This window comes from Acomys minous, assembly GCF_964271855.1.
Source record: "Acomys minous genome assembly, chromosome: 18".
In the NCBI taxonomy this organism is placed as follows: Eukaryota; Metazoa; Chordata; class Mammalia; order Rodentia; family Muridae; genus Acomys; species Acomys minous.
This window is the reverse complement of record NC_140501.1, coordinates 58244695-58259533: the sequence shown is the minus strand read 5'-3', so window position 1 is coordinate 58259533 and position 14839 is coordinate 58244695. Positions and strand designations below refer to the sequence as shown.

The 14839-nt window shown below is 47.0% G+C and overlaps 1 protein-coding gene across 1 annotated transcript in view; it reads left to right on the top strand.

Moving 5' to 3' along the window:
* Positions 1–14839, top strand: part of MIPEP (mitochondrial intermediate peptidase) — a 125727-nt gene that overhangs the window by 75053 nt on the left and 35835 nt on the right. Inside the window, exons 17-18 of the mRNA XM_084767579.1 lie at positions 10884–11005; positions 14467–14540. Coding sequence (XP_084623705.1) covers positions 10884–11005; positions 14467–14540 — 196 coding nt within the window. The remainder of the gene's footprint in view (positions 1–10883; positions 11006–14466; positions 14541–14839) is intronic.

The window sequence follows — 14839 nt, the reverse complement described above, 5'->3', positions numbered from 1 at the left end:
CACACTGTGAGTCACCTCCCTGCTGCCCCCCACGCCTGACTACACCCTCACACTGTGAGTCACCTCCCTGCTGCCAGCCTCCCCCACGCCTGACTACACCCTCACACTGTGAGTCACTTCCCTGCTGCCGGTCTCCCCCACGTCTGACTACACCCTCACACTGTGAGTCACCTCCCTGCTGCCGGTCTCCCCCACGTCTGACTACACCCTCACACTGTGAGTCAGAATCAGCTTTTTCCTCTTGAGTTGTTGTTGTGGGGTACTTTGTTGCACTGATACAACATGAAGTCATTGTGATGGTGGCACGGTCAACACAGTACAGATGACAGGCAGTGTCGTTGTTGGTAGTGGAATAATGGAGGTTTAGGTTAAGAGGGAATTTAAGTTATAAAAATAGTGTGTGGCGGAAAATAGACTAATCAGCTGCTCACAGAGTGGGCCGGAACAGGAAATGGCAATAGGCTTATTCCAGTAGGGATCTCGTCGTGTGTTCAGCCTGGTGTCCTCTGAGATTTGATAGTCCTCTCTGCTTATTAAGAATAGCCACTTGCCAGGCCACCAGAGGTCCTCACTGCAGTGCCTAGCTAGTTGTTTAAGTGGCCAGATGGCAGGTATGTGTCCTTCTAAAGGCCTTATAAGACCATGTGTTAAAGTAATTTACCTCCGACACACCTTCACTTGTAATGAGTGTGGTGATTAATTAGAAACGAGTGCTAGCTGCTTTCCGGACACTGTCTCCAGACCCCGGCTTAGCACTGATGCAATCTTTCTTTTCACATGTGTATGTTTTTCTATGTCTCCAGGAAGCTTTGAAATATTCTCTGATTTATGGGGAGTGAAAAGTGAACCAAACTTTCTCAGATCATGTAGAAAAACTCAGACCCTTAAAAGCCAGAAAGAAACAGCATTTGAAATGATTTATACAATTGCACCAGAGACTTTTTTCCACTTATCCAAAGTACAGTCTAAATACTTTCACATCGCCGAGTCCGTTAAATGGCAGCAAGGGCTGTGTGTAAATCACGTGTAGTTTACATTCTCAAAACCACTTGCTCATTTTCCCTCTTGAAACCCAGCACATCCTCCAAACAGTAACCAGCTGCTTATTACGTTAAAGTGAAGATAGAAACCCAGAGAAGACTGGAGAACAAAACACAGCTCTGCTGTAGTTCAGAGCATCAATGCCTTGAGAGCAAGTGAGCAGCACCGGATGCTGTGAGCATGGTCAGCCAAGAGCTCACCTGCAGTGAGCATGGTCAGCCAAGAGCTCAGGCGCAGTGAGCATGGTCAGCCAAGAGCTCAGGCGCAGTGAGCATGGTCAGCCAAGAGCTCAGGTGCAGTGAGCATGGTCAGCCAAGAGCTCAGGCACAGTGAGGATGGTCAGCCAAGAGCTCAGGTGCAGTGACCATGGTCAGCCAAGAGCTCAGGCGCAGTGAGCATGGTCAGCCAAGAGCTCAGGCCCAGTGAGAATGGTCAGCCAAGAGCTCAGGCGCAGTGAGAATGGTCAGCCAAGAGCTCAGGTGCAGTGAGCATGGTCAGCCAAGAGCTCAGGCGCAGTGAGCATGGTCAGCCAAGAGCTCAGGCCCAGTGAGAATGGTCAGCCAAGAGCTCAGGCACAGTGAGCATGGTCAGCCAAGAGCTCAGGCGCAGTGAGGATGGTCAGCCAAGAGCTCAGGCCCAGTGAGAATGGTCAGCCAAGAGCTCAGGCACAGTGAGGATGGTCAGCCAAGAGCTCAGGCGCAGTGAGCATGGTCAGCCAAGAGCTCAGGCACAGTGAGGATGGTCAGCCAAGAGCTCAGATGCAGTGAGCATGGTCAGCTAAGAGCTCAGGTGCAGTGAGGATGGTCAGCTAAGAGCTCAGGCGTAGTGAGAATGGTCAGCCAGGAGCACCGTTTGGCTGCTGAGGAACTGGCTGCCATTGGAGCTGTGATCTCAAAGTGGCCTTTCTCATAGCTCCTCAGAGTCCTGATGCTAGTTCCAGACTATCTTCCAGAGCATCACTTGGAACAACTTGATAGCCTCCCCCACGGGGACACTCCCCACAGCCGTAGTGTGTTCTCAGAGGACAACAGCTAGCCTTGCTGTGATATTCTAGCTCAGCAGTCGGAATTACTTCATCATGACAGCTTATGAAGTGTACAGCCCTTGTTTCCAGGGTGGTACAGCTGAGAGTGGTTAGCTAAAACTAACTTAAAAAGTGAATATGATTTTGTTCTGTTTAGGTGAGAGTCAGACTGTGTGCAGTTGGGAGCAGTAGAGGCGGAGAGGTAGGGATTTGGAATGCTGTGGGACGCCTGCATCCCATTAAGGTGTTAGGAAGGCACAGATGCTTGCAAGTGCTGGCTGCAGAGAGCTGCGGAGGGCCTCTGCTGATGGGTGGGATCGGCATGTGCTGCGAGGTCACCGGTTTTATGTTTTCAGTTTTCTAGTGACTTTTTTTTTTTGTCTTCTTTCTCTTTCTTTTTTGGTAGCACTGCTTTTCTTATTTAAGCATTTTGACCTAATGTGGAAACAAAGTGTTACAGATGAAAAGCTGCCCAGACTGTGTATTCACCTATTTTCTCCCTGTTCCTTTCAGAGCTAGGTACGATGGCTCTCCTGTGTTGTTCTCACAAATCACTAACATATAATGACCCACAGTTTGAAAATTTGTGTTAACTGTCTTGGCCCATGATTTTTTTTTCTTTCTCAAGTAAGTCATAAAACATTTTTCAGACAGTCCAGTTTTAGACCTAAATTATTTTGAAAAAATTAACCACAGCTCATACTTAGTCTCATGTGTTACTATTTCTCTCACGTGTTCTGTGTCCTTTGACAGACATTGCTGAGGACTGGGAGCACACGGCAGATGGGACTGAAGGCTGTGTTGTTGAGAGCTCTGGCATGGTAGGGAAGTGTTGGTCTCGTGGGGTCAGAAAGAACGTTTCATCTGAGCAGCGTTACTTCTAACTAGAGTTTCCCCTGCGTTAACCATGTGCGTAGGTTATGTCTGCAGAGAGGCCTGTGTAGTCTTGGGGGCCATGGGCTTTTAGAAGGCTTGGGGTTGGTGAGCAGAGTCCTCACAGCAGCAGGAGTGAGCTGTGGGCAACAGCTATGGCTCATTATGGAGGATGGGCGAGAGGAGAGGGGTGTGTGTGTGTGTGTGTGTGTGTGTGTGTGTGTGTGTGTGTGTGTGTGTGTGTGTTGGGCTATGGAAATGAATCTGAGACTCCAGAAGTAAACCCATTCATTTATGGTCAGTTTATTGGTAAAGACTGCCAAGACAGCTCATTGGGAAAAATACTTGTCTTTTAAAGAATACTGCCCACTTGTAAGGGTGAAATTGAACCCCGTACATTATTTGTATAAAAGACTTCTTCAAAACAGAGTAGGGAGCTCAATTTATGAGCTAAAACTAAATGTTGTGTTTTCTAGAAGAAAGGCACGAGTCCACACAGTCTTCACCTTGAAGTAGACAGTAGTTTCTAGATTTGACACCAGCAAGCAACCAGAGACCAAGATAATTAGGACACGTTGATACTTTAGAAATTTTCACTCAAAAGGCATTATCGTGAAGGTGGGCTGACAACACACACAGTGAGCAAAACATGTGTTTCATGAGTGTTTAGTCTCCAAATGTACAAAGAACTCTGGCAACAATAAAAGGTTAATCGCCCACTTTTTAAAATGAACAAAGGATTTCAAGAGTGGCTTCTCCGAGGAAGATACCAGAAGGCTAATAAATACATAACATTTAAGGTCACTAGTTAAGAAAATTCAAATCAAAGACCCAATGAGGGAAGGGAGGTGCCCTTTCTCTGTCTGTTACTTAGTTTGTAAGTTAGCTGTTGTCACTGGAACACCAGACATAAACATTTTTAAAAGAAAGAAGGGTTTGCTTTACGTCAGTGTTTTAGATGACCTCTGCCTGTGGTTGTCTGGCTCCATTGTCCCTGGACTGTGGTGAGGCTGGACATTGTGGTATAGAAGATGTACAGAGCAAAGCAACTTACCCCGTGACACAGAGACAGGGCTTGGAGACAAGGTATATCTTTGCAGAGCACACTGCCAGCAGCCTACTTTCTCTAACCTGGTCCCACGTCCTGTACTTCGCATCACCTCCCAGTAAAGTCAGCCTGTTTTGAACCCACCAGTGGCTTAATCCATGGATTAGGTTAGAATCATCAGGACCCAATCACCTCCCTGACTTCCAGTATGTGAGCCTGCGAGAGGCCCCTCGTATTCAAGCCATGTAAGATGGAAGCAGGGGAGGACGCACGGGACGGAGTGTTGATGTGGAGATGGAAAGATGCGAGCTCTCCTCCCTGCCAGTGCAGAATGTGGAGCAGTGTTGGCAGGCAGTCTGCCTGTTCCTCACAAAGAAAATGCTAGACAGCCTGACAATTCCACTTCTAGGTGGATTGGTTTCTGTTTGTTTATTTTCTCAAAAGAATCAAAAATAATAGTCACCCCCAAATTTTGCATGTCTTCTTAGCAACATTATTCATGCTATGCAAAAGTCGGAAGCAATGCACACATCCATCAGTGTGTGCGTGGGTACTTGTATCTACACAGTGAAATATTAGTCTGTCATGAAAATAATGAAGCATTGGTGCATATTGCAACATAGGAAATCCTTGAGGACACTAAGTGCAATAAGAGAAGCCAGGCACAAAAGACCATGTTATGATCTATTTCTAGGAAATGTCTAGAATAGTTAATCCTTTTGAGTTCAGTGATTTTCTTTTCTTTCTTTCTAAAAATTTTTTTATTTTATGTGCTTTGGTGTTTTGCTTGCATGTATATCTGTATGAGGGTATCAGATCTTGGAGTTACAGACAGTTATGATCTGCCATGTGGGTGCTGGGAATTGAACTCAGGACCTCTGGACGAGCAGGCAGTGCTTGCCCTTAGTCTCTGAGCCATCTCTCCAGCTCCAGGTTCGGTGATTGTCAGAGAGGAAGAATGGAGAAGAGTGGCCACTAATGGATGTGTGGTCTCTTGGTGATTGTTGACGTGCTTTGTGATTAGCGAGTGAGGGTGTGTGACTGTATGCTAAACTAAGACTCGCAGGATTATACACTCTAAGATGAATTACGGGGTCTATGACTTTCGTCTCAATTAAAGTCAGTGTTGATGGACAATGTACACAGAGTGAGAGACCTTGGAACACTCAGTCCTAAATGGGATGTCTCCATCAAATCCCTCCCTCAGAGTTCAAGAAACAGTGCTGAAGAAAAGGCAGAAAGAGCCTTACCCTAACAGCCAGAGAGGAAGAGTGACATCAAAGAAACAAGGCCTTCTAGACACAGCAGGACTCATGTGGCACATATGAATCTAGTTGGCAGCATGCACAGGGTACACAGGCCCGAGACAGATGGGGTCCCAGCACTGTGAGGGAAAGTAGACACAAGCCTCCATCCCTAGCCCAGGAGCTATCCCTAACTGATAACTGCCCACAAAGGAAAAACTTTTAGTTTTCTCTAATGAGTCCACACATAAGAGGAGGCTTTGTGCCCAGCAGTAGATAGCTACACAAGATGAACTCAGTGGTGTTTTCTGAAGATTTTTTTCCCTCTCTCACAATGCTTTGCCTGTGCATTTTTTTGACCTTACAGGTTTTGCTTATATATTGTGGTTTCTGATTTTGTTTCATGGATTCTGTGTGGGAGTAGGAGTGTGTGTGTGTGTGTGTGTGTGTGTGGTTTTTTTGTTGTTGTTGTTTTGTTTTTGATACTTTTTTCCTGTTCTTTTTATCTCATCTTATTGTTATTATTTTACATGCCTGTTTGTATTTTAATGAGAGAAAAAGAAGGTGTGGATTTGTGTGGGTTGAGAATTTGGGAGGATCTGGGAGGGGTTGGGGGAAGGGAACTGTAATCAGAATATATTGTATAAAAATATCTCTTTTCATTAAAAAAAATCATGGTGACCAAGTAGGTATAGATGAGATTTGAAACCAGGTGGTCTTCCTGTGTCTCTAGTGCTATAATGCTATGCCCATATAGAAATCCGGAGTTGAAGTGCTACATTGAAGGTGATAAACTACAATAACCTAGTTTTCCTCATTGACAAAAATCAGACAAAACATCAAAAGGAGGCGGGGACTCAATATTGACACAGTGCTTGGCGCATGGAGCACTCTCAGGGGTCGTCCTTGATGGCCTTAGTCTGGTCCCATGAACAAGGACAGCACATTGCTGTAGAGGCAGGGATAACTTACTGCCACGCGTGGTCTTCTTAGTGCTAAATAGAATGCGTTTTGAAGGAAATATAAGGCCACCTGTTCATGTTACGGCATTTCACTTGCTGACCCTTTGGGAGATTATATCTAGAGCTTCTGATTTGAAGCATATGAGAGAATATCCCAGGATTGTTAGACAGCTCTTCTGGAGCATAGTGTACAGCGCTGTGACACTGCTACTGTTACGATGCACGTTGCTTTATGCGTGTACTGGTTCTAACTAATGGTATTGGGTCTCCTCTGTTTGGTATTAGCCAGGCGCTCCTTGTGTTTCAGCCACAATGATAACAGTTTCTACTTTTGTGGGAAAAGGGTTGTACAAGCCATTACTTAAGGAATTTTGGACTTTCTTCAGAGGAGGCAGTCAGGGAGGATTGATGACATGATGATAGAAAGCAGGCGACCCTGGTAATTTCAGAGGATCAGTCGCGTGTTTCATTTCTGGCAGCCCTGCCATCAGGACGCAGGTAGAAACAGGATCTGCAGCTGATGGACTGTCGCCGCCCTGGGCGATACTTGAGAACATGCAGTTAATAAACTTCTGGAATGCCTTCCCGGGATGACAGGTGGGAGGAAGGGTAGAGCTACACAGCTCCTGGGCTCAGGGGGTTTTCTCAGCCAGTGAACTCAGTTTCTTCGTCAGGGCACATGGCTGTCAGAGAGCCTTGCTTTTGCTTGCGTGTGGCTAGCGTGGCCCTCACCAGCAGTGTGTGATGGTTGCTTAGGTTCAGATGAATCGGAGGCTAAGTCACCAGGACAGCTAGAAAGTAAGTCTAGGAAGCTGTGCGTCCCCTGCCCGGGGAACTGTGAGCAGCAACTAGAGCTCTTAGGTGAAGAAGGTAAGTGTGGGGACAGGAAGGCATGACTGGAAACTTTGGGCCTCAGAATGAGGCTGTGTGACTGTCCTGCACCCTTCAGAACCACATGTGTACCTCAGCCTGGTCCCCGAGAAAGTCAATAAAGTTGATAATGGCCTTGTCTTCATTCTGATTTGTCAGTTCAGAAATTCAGAGGTGGCATGTGGGGTATGTGGTAGGTTACATTGCTTATTTCCTGATGTCCTTGTAACTTTAGTGATCATGATCATGGGAAATTAGAGACAAGAATTGGACTGCCACATGTAAATCGTGCATGAAAAGCAGGTATTTGTGTCTGATTCTTCATGGAGTTTATCTCTGTGGATACCTACTGCAGAAACTGCCAGTCAGAAGACACTAAAAAGTGTCTGTGTGCTGCCTGCCTGCAGCAGGCTTCCAGGTGACAAGGCCATATGGATTTCTTACTCTCTTTCCTGTGAGCCACAGAACATCCCCATGAGGCAGTGTGATGTTGTCACGTCTGCAAGGGAAGGATGAGCGAGGAATCCCATGTAACACACTCATCAGTGTGACGTCAGCACCATTGCCATAGTCTGCAGGCTGAAACACGGAGCACATTCTGATCGTAAACAGTTGTTGCAGGATAGATTGAGCCAGGTGTGATTGCCTAGAGTGACTGATTTAGTTATTTACTGTGTATTGCAATGTGAAATTCTTCAGGTCAGGTACTGTTGTGTCATGGATTTTGGTAATCTTTTTTATTATTTTTAATACTGTGTGTGTGTGTCTGTGTGCGTGCATGCGTGTGTGTGTGTGTGTGTGTGTGTGTGTGTGTGTGTGTGTGTGTGTGTAGAGACAGGCACTTGTGTGCCACAGCACACATACAGAGGTCAGAGGACAACTTGCAGGAGTCAGTTCTTCCCACCCCGAGGGTCCCATAGAGGCAGGCGGATCGCTGTGAGTTCGAGGCCAGCCTGCTCTACAAAGCGAGTCCAGGACAGCCAAGGCTAACACAGAGAGACCCTGTCTTGAAAAACAAAAAAAAACAAAAACAAAATCAGTTTATCAGTCTTGTTACCAAGCACCTTTACACCCTGAGCCACCTTGCCAGCCTCAGTTTTATTCTACATCTAACAATTAATGTAGTCAGAGAAATATTCTCAAGAGACTAAAAAGCCTGAGATTGAAATTTGGTTTTTGTACTATAGCATCCTCTTGTCTGTAATGGATATTTAATAATTCCAGGGTTGCGCCTGTGCTTCAGAGTCCAACCTTGCACAACACTGACTGTCACTGTAGAAGCCCAGAGTGCCTAGCCAGCCACCATCACACTCTGTCGTGTTCCTGCACAGGATTGTGTGAGTCCAGACCTGGACCAGCAAGTGCTCCACGTTGAGTGGCACACACCAGAAACAAAGAACACCGTACTCTCATGCAGTCTGAGATGCTCCAGTGAGAAGTTGTCTCACAGTGCATTTTAGGCAGTAACACATTCATGTGTCACTGGAAATGAAATGATGTGTGCTAAACTTAATAGTAAAATTAAGAGGAATGATGAATTTCGTTGCTCAACATTTAACACATGGTTAATGAGTGCTGAATGCACAAGTCCCTCAGTCAAGTTCAAAGGGGACAATAGTAGACAGCCACAATGTCCCTTTTGTTTGTAGAAAGCTGTGGAGTCAGGGAAGGACGTGAGTCCTCTAGGCTTCGCTCTGTAAGCTCTGCTGCAGGGCGCAGGGTCCGTGCTTCCACTCCCTGCAGATGAGATGCTGGCCATGTGACCCTCAGAAAGAGTTAGCGTCATCCTGGGCGAGTGTGAGCACTCACACGTCTATGTTGCTGGCTCTTACGGCTCTGACGTGTGTTTCGTAAACACTGAGGGGAGGTGAGAACTATGCACTTGTTAAATACCTTTCAGGAAGAAGACTTAAAGGAGAAATGATGCCTCATTCCAGAAAGAAGAATGTCTTTTCATTTTTTCAGATGAAAGTGAAATGGAAACAAGAACTTAATATCAGGTTGAATTAGCAGGAATCTAGTAATTGTGTTCAAACAGCGGTGTAATTGCAGGTCTTAGCCATGAGCTTATGGACCTAAGATGAAAGGTGTCAGGTAGGCATAACTTCTTAGTGTGTCTTGAGGTAAAAGAAGGGCTTAGAACCAAGCTCTGGGTTGTAATTAGAGAGTGAGATGGCGGTGAGGCTGCATGCCACAGTGCAGGGCTGTCCCCGTGCCCCTGATGTCTGTCCTGTCCTGGAAGGTCTCCTTTTATCCTGCTGTTAGTATGGGGCTGAGTCTGTGAGAAGTTGGAACTGACGCCCTGGTGACGTGTCAGTGCTAGAGCAGCAAGCCGTGTGCTGCCAGAAGCCCCATCACACCACAGCCAAATTGCTCTCCGCGAAAATCCCAGGTGTAGATTAAGATTCCAGCATATCATAGAAGCATGCGTGCCCCCTCCACCCCCAGATAAGGCAGACTGCAGAACTCTGTGTACGTTTTAAATGCATTCCGGAGAACCACCCTTTTGGCTAAAAGTATAGGTAGTCAGGATTAGCTGTACTGAAATCTGACTGCAGGTGTTCCTGGGTTACTTGGCTCTCCTTTTAAAAACCACTGTGGGAGGCCAGGAAGATGGAGTAGTCAGTAGAGTACTTGCCGCATGAGTGTGAGGGCTCACACCCACATAAGAAGCTCGCTGTTACCCTGGGATGGAGAGGTAGAGACCGGAGGACCCAAAGCTTTCTTCTGCTTCCTGAGGCTGCAGATTCTTAATGCTTTCTTCAGGTCTGTGTGGTTAAGACGCCTTAACTCTCTCCCCCGTTCCCCTCCTACTCTAGGACTTTTGGCTTTGTCATAAAATGGCATGGAATACCATAAAGTGACATAATAAAAATATGGGAACTTTCAGCTTTAGGAAAACCCCCACCTGAAATGAGGTCGCCCAGCAAGCAGTGGGTGCAGAGTCAGATAATCAAGAACAAGTCATGACATTGCTTCCTTTCTAGGTTTTTATGTAAAATAAAATGTAATAAGTAATTAAACTCAGTGAAAAGAAATTAACCAAATACAGTAAAACATATTTCTGTATGTCTGAAGGTTGTGTTCACTCCTTAGGTGAAGTTGTTTTTAAGTGCGCATTCACCTGCGTAGGGTGTCAGAAAAGGGCATCCTGGCCACGTCATCTAAAGAGCTGGAGGACGGTAATGGTGCCAGGCTCCCTGAGGCCGAAGGCCGGGTGTCAGCTTGGCTCCTTCTGAGGCCCTGTTCTTGTACTGCCAAGAACCTTCCTGGCCTCAGTCTTTCATCTGTGCACAGGTCTCTAGGATCTTTGTCCAAAGGTCCTTTTCTGAGGACACCAGATTCACTTTAACTTCTTCAGTTCTTTAAGGGACCAATCTCCAAATACAGCCACATCTTGGGCTGGAGAAGATGGCCCAGTGGTTAGGAGAATATGCTCTTGCAGAGAACCTAGCTGATTTAGTTCCCAGCACCCACATGGTGGCTCACAAGCACCTGTAAACTCTAGTTCCAGGCCACCCAACACCCTCCTCTCACCTCCGTGGGGGCGAGGCGTGAGTGTGGTGCGTGTGCATGCAGGCAAAACACTCACACGTAAAATTAAATCAATCTAGAAAAAGTTCAGTCAAAAGTACTGACTTATAGCTTCAGTTTATTCAGACGCAGTTTAGGGAGACACAAGTCAGCACACCACAGTCTACAGATGTGACGATATTGATACTGTGAGTGGCGTGACTCTTTGGGGCGGGATTTAAATTGGGACATTTGGCCTTTGTGTGTATGCTGTTCTCAGCTCCCGTGCTGGGTTTCTGTTTTGGCAGGCCTGGCAGCTAAGGTTCAGCCACCTCGTAGGATATGGTGCCAAATATTATTCATACCTGATGTCCCGGGCTGTAGCGTCCATGGTGTGGAAGGAGTGCTTCCTACAGGATCCTTTTAACAGGTAACCAGAATGTGTGTGGTGGTGGTGGTGGGGGGAATGGGGGAATTAATGAAATATTCCCTTCTCAATCCACAAGATGCAACACATACACGCGCACTCACCGCATCCAGTGTCAGTTGCTTAGAACTCTGATTCTGGCAATGGGCAGGAACACTGATTAACCTCTTGTTAGGCCTCTCCCTCCAGTGAGCCCTTCTGCCTCCTGATATGATCATGAACTTTCCCGTCCTGTGTAGCTCTTAAGTCTTACGTGGGCCTTGCCTGCTATCCCCAGGTGTCAACGGGTCCCTGTGTGAGGGTTCCCAGCATCTCTCAAAGCAGCCCTGGACTGCGCTCTGAGCAGCCCTGTGACTCCTGGCATTTTCCTGAGGCTTTCTTGCCAAATCCAGGTAACTGGAGCTCCAGGCTAAGGACACCCCTCTCTTGCCCACCACAGGACTTGTTTTGTTTCCCTCGCCTGTAGCACTGGTATATTGCCATTAACACTAAGTTTGTTTCTGGAAATGAACCTCTTCCTGCTTTGAATGCCTCTCTCTTTGGGGAAATGGGCAGTCTTGAGGAGGAGCGCTGCTCTCCTGTTCACCTTCGCTCAGTTCCTTTCCTCATTCCCTGCTGTCTGGCCTCTCGGGGCCCCTGAAGCCTTGCCCCATGTGTCCTTCATCAGGATGACCAGTGGTTTAGACCAGCACTGACCATTTTGGTATAATGTTGAAGACATGAATTTCTGGGCCACTCTCAGCAGCCACAATCAGTAGATTAGTGGCAAATGTGCCCCTTGTAGTGACTGCGCAAAAGTGGGAAGAACATCAAGTCCACTCCTTCCCAGAACACACAGCCAGACCTGGCCGCCGAGCATGCAGATGGGGGCTGCTGGCCTGTCTTCTAGCCATAGGTCAAGGGGTGGGCCTCGTAGAGGTCAAGAAGAGCATCTCTTGCTTTGTCTCCGCTTCAGTGCCTCCTGGTGTCCTCACAGGACCTTGTAACAGTAGGAGCCCAGAGGCTCTGTGGCTCTGGCCTCTGCATTCCTTAGAAGGAGCTTCCTTTGAAAGCAAACCAGTAATTACAGCCTGATGTCATAGTCCTTAGAGCACTTATCTCCTCACCACCCAAGTGAGACATCTCTGACACTCCTCGGGCAGTTCCAGGAGATGGCTATCGGCGCTGCCGCCTTTCTGTTACACACACACTGTTAGAATTCTGCTTCAGCCTGCCTACCTGTGATAGCATTGCTTATCTGCCACGGGGGCGTGGCCCTGCCCAGGGCTATATAAAAGGACAGTCCTACCTCTCACCGCTCTCCCCCTCCTCCTTCCCCTCTTGACCCCCTCTTACTTTTGCTCTATCTCTGTCTCTCCCTGGGGTACCCCTCCCTCCTTAAACCTCATATAATATCTGTTGCCTGGCATCTTATTATCTTATCACCTTACTATCTTAGTTTTTAAATCATAACACACAGCCTCTCAACTACAGGTAGCCTTCGAGCAGCTGGACAGAGCTGGCTTTCCCTAAAAGTGCACTAAGGCTGGGGGTGGGGGTGGGGGTGGGGTCAGCACGTGGACTAAGAGATCCTGTGGGCCTCCCCCACCACCACTTTGTCCCTCACACTCCTAGACTGCTCTGCTTTCCCTACAGTTTCATGGATCTAGACAATCTCAGAAGTTAGTTATTACATTCAGTGCCAGAATCTTTCAACCTTGGATCTGACGTCACAGGACCTTTTACTGTTTTACAACGTGGCACCCACATTTTATTTTGTCTCCTGCCCTTTGCATACTGCAGACACTTGGTCTATTTACAGACTAACAATTTCCAAAGAGTCTACAGCCAAACTTGACTACAGTAAATCAGCTCGGGGGTGGCAGCTCTTGACTAAGGATTTCTATAAAAAGGACAAAATGTCATCTTGTTTGAAGGAACCACATGCTAATAAAAAGACATCTCCAAACATTTCTGTGTTGGTTATATGTGAATTCTTGCCTAGACACGTAGCTGCAGTACTTTTATGATCATGTAAAAGTTAGCTTGTAAAAGTACTCTCTAGACTAGGAAATTCCTAACCGCTGTCTGTCCTTTTTTCTTTCTCTTGTTGTGTTGGTTTTGTTTTGTTTTTTGTTTGAGAACTCACGATTCTTTGTCCTCAGCCTCCAGGCCTGCACTAAAGTATCCTTCTAGCCAAGAGCCAGACTCATGGGGTTCCATGGGGCTCAGGGTACCAGAACAGAGGCGTGCCAGGGGAGGCCACAGAGGAGGGCTTTGATTTGGGAGAACGGTGCTATCTCCCATGGCCAGAAGGAGGGTCACTGCCTCCTCTCCCCCACGACCAGGTCAGAGGCTGGCCAAACCCTCTTCACATCTTGCTCTGGAAAGGCCCTGCCTCTGAGCACTTTCTGCTTTTGCCTTAGGATTCATGACACTTGGGAAGGAGAGGCAGGTGGGCCTCTATGAGTTCGAGGCCAGCCTTGTTTACAGAATGAGTTCCAGGACAGCCAGGGCTAAAAACAGAGAAACTCTGTCCCAAAAAACAAAACAAAACAAAACAAGATGCTGTCTAGAAGTCCGGGTCTCTAGCACACAGGTGGAAACAGATACAGTGCCCTGGGCTGCTGTCCTCATGAGAAAGGTAACCATAGACACATCCCAGCACCAGGAGGGTAACCATAGGCACATCCAGCACCAGGAGGGTAACCATAGGCACATCCCAGCACCAGGGGGGTAACCATAGGCACATCCGAGCACCAGGGGGGTAACCATAGGCACATCCCAGCACCAGGGGGGTAACCATAGGCACATCCCAGCACCAGGGGGGTAACCATAGGCACATCCCAGCATCAGGAGGGTAACCATAGGCACATCCAGCACCAGGAGGGTAACCATAGGCACATCCCAGCACCAGGGGGGTAACCATAGGCACATCCCAGCACCAGGGGGGTAACCATAGGCACATCCCAGCACCAGGGGGGTAACTATAGGCACATCCCAAGAGCTTACTAGCCATCCAGCCTAGCTGAGTCATGGAGCCCTAGTCAGTGGAAGGCTCTCACAAATAAGGTGAAGAGCAGCTGGGAAGTCATCTGACTTCTGACTTGCACATGCATACACACTTGCACATGCCATGTGCATGCATGTGAACACACACATACACACAAGTCCAGTTAGAATCAGAATTACCTATTATTAAAAAAATATTCAAGTGGAATGAAAATATCAAAATGTATGTAGCTCAGTGGTAGAACACTCATCTAGCATGTTCAAAGCCCTAGGTTCATTTGCCAGCACCACACCAAAAATGGTACCTCATCTCATTAAAGTGAGTAGTTGGTTGTGTTAAAAGTACTATATTTTGCATAAAATATAAAAACATTAATACCTTGTTTTTAAGTATAAGATGACCCCAGAGTTCAAGACATGGATGGGGTCACACAGACTGTATGCTCAGTGTGGTAACAGATTCTCTTCTCCAGGGCTGCCGGGGAGCGCTACCGCAGAGAGATGTTAGCCCACGGCGGGGGCAAGAAGCCCATGCTCATGGTGCAAGGTAAGCTCGGCCCGTGCTGCATCTCCTCTGGGACTTGGGCCTTTGTGTTCAGTCTTTAAGGTTATATGATACAGCGTCAGCTTTTAGAATGTTGGTCTCTTAAATAAATTGTAGCCTAATTAAAGCATCTTTTTACAGTATTAAAATTTTTGTTTTCCCATATAACTGACAAATGTTAATTGTAGACAGAAGTGACCATCATGAGTTTTCATTGAATGTTCTCACAGATACTTATAGGAAGATGTGCTTCTTCATGAATACTCTCAATATATTGATAGTTATAGGTAGGACTTTGGACA